This window comes from Austrofundulus limnaeus, unplaced genomic scaffold (assembly GCF_001266775.1).
Source record: "Austrofundulus limnaeus strain Quisiro unplaced genomic scaffold, Austrofundulus_limnaeus-1.0 Scaffold321, whole genome shotgun sequence".
Taxonomy (NCBI): Eukaryota; Metazoa; Chordata; class Actinopteri; order Cyprinodontiformes; family Rivulidae; genus Austrofundulus; species Austrofundulus limnaeus.
The window spans coordinates 643956-645839 of NW_013952723.1; the positions used below are offsets into that span (position 1 = coordinate 643956).

General features: G+C 42.1%; 1 protein-coding gene across 2 annotated transcripts in view; it reads left to right on the forward strand.

Moving 5' to 3' along the window:
* The window catches only part of LOC106527382 (myelin transcription factor 1), a gene marked incomplete in the record, with an annotated part of 74887 nt that overhangs the window by 59063 nt on the left and 13940 nt on the right, over positions 1-1884 (forward strand). For both annotated transcript variants that reach the window (XM_014022245.1, XM_014022246.1), the window contains 1 exon segment: positions 1078-1299. In XM_014022245.1, the coding sequence (XP_013877699.1) occupies positions 1078-1299 (222 nt within the window).

A 1884-nucleotide genomic window follows, 5' to 3' on the forward strand; every position in this document is an offset into this window, starting at 1 on the left:
GTGTTAACGAGCAGTTGGACAGGTGTACCTAATAAAGTGGCCGGTGAGTGTACATTCCTACCCTCATCTCTGGTCATGAGCTTTGGGTAGTGACCGAAAGAATGAGATTGCYTATACAAGCGGCCGAAATTAGTTTTCTTCGCAGGGTGTCTGGGCTCTCCCTTAGTGATAGGGTGAGAAGCTCAGTCATCCGGGAGGGACTCAGAGTAGAGCCGCTGCTCCTCCATGTCGAGAGGAGCCAGCTGAGGTGGCTCAGGCATCTGGTTAGGATGCTTCCTGGATGCCTCCCTGGTGAGGTGTTCCGGGCATGTCCTACTGGGAGGAGGCCCAGAGGGAGACCCAGGACACGCGGGAGTGTCTACGTCTCTCGGCTGGCCTGGGAACACCTTGGGATTCCCTGGATGAGCTGGCCCAAGTGGCTGGGGAGAGGGAAGTCTGGGTCTCTCAACTTAAGCTGCTGCCCCTGCGATCCAACCCCGTATAAGTGGAAGAAAACGGACSGATGGATGGACAAACTTTTGTTTTCTGTTCTTGTTTTTCGATGTGTTGCTCCCATAAAATTCAATATTACCTTAATTTTACAAAAAAATGTAGTTTCAAAATTTAATGTTTAGGTTTAATGTTCTGTTGTTAATAAAATATAGGTGTATAGGATCATTTTGTTCAGTTTTGACATAAAGTCCAAACTTTTTCTGATGTAAGTTTGCTTTTTCCTGTACTGAGCACACCGAAAGTGAAAGATGGATTTCAACTTTATATTGTTTTCTAATCAACCTAATTAAAACAAACATAGTGGAAACCTTGTCTTTGACATATGTTTTACAGAAAATTACATTACAGCTCACTCTAAAAAAGAAATAGGAGAAGACAAACCAGAATTCAATTGTCCCCCTCAAAAAATGAAAGGGTGAAAACATGCAAAATTCCGGCCTTTTGCTTTTGTGGATTCCTGTACAATTATAACAACATTTTTCGTTCATCACATTTATATAATGAAAAATTAATGTGCACATTTTGATTTTGATGACTTTTTGTATGTTTCTTGTCCAGTGAGACTTGTCTTTTGCCTGTATCCAGGTGTCCAGTCCCTGGCTGTGACAGTCTTGGTCACATCAGTGGGAAGTACGCGACCCATCGCAGTGCCTATGGCTGTCCACTGGCTGCAAAGAGGCAGAGGGAGGGGCTTCTGAATGGAGCACCGTTCTCTTGGAAGGCCTTCAAAACAGAAGGTCCAACCTGCCCTACACCAGGCTGTGATGGTTCTGGACATGCTAATGGCAGCTTCTTAACACACCGCAGGTACCATCCATTCATTATCTCTGTTTGTCTATCTATTCATCCAAATTCCATTTATCATTCATTCATACAATCATCCATCCATCTCTTTGTCAGGTGTCACTCATAGTTGTTAGTATGAGATAAATTTTGTGCCAGTAAGAACTGACTTTGAATTGCTCACCTTGAATCTGTATGTTCATAATTTGAAAATGAATGCATTGGTTTAAAAATGAATTTCACTAAATTGAAACTGAATTTTATTGTTTGAAACTGCATTTAAAGTTTTGAATTCTAATTCATTTGCTTTGAAACTGTATTTTGGTCTATTAAAAATTCAGTTTGACTACTTTCACTTTCAGTTCCATAATTCAACTTCAGTTCTAAAATTCAGATTTTTGTGTCACACATCCGGGTCATTGAGAAAGCCAGCCAGAGTAATCAAACACAGATTGACAGATTTACGTTTTACCTTCTGGCGGCACGATTGCTCAGTGGTTAGCACCAACGCCTCAAGCAAGTAGGTCCTGGGTTCAATCCCCGGTTCGGATCTGGGGTCTTTCTGTGTGGAGTTATCACGTTTTCCTTGTGCTTGTCTGGGTTTTCTCC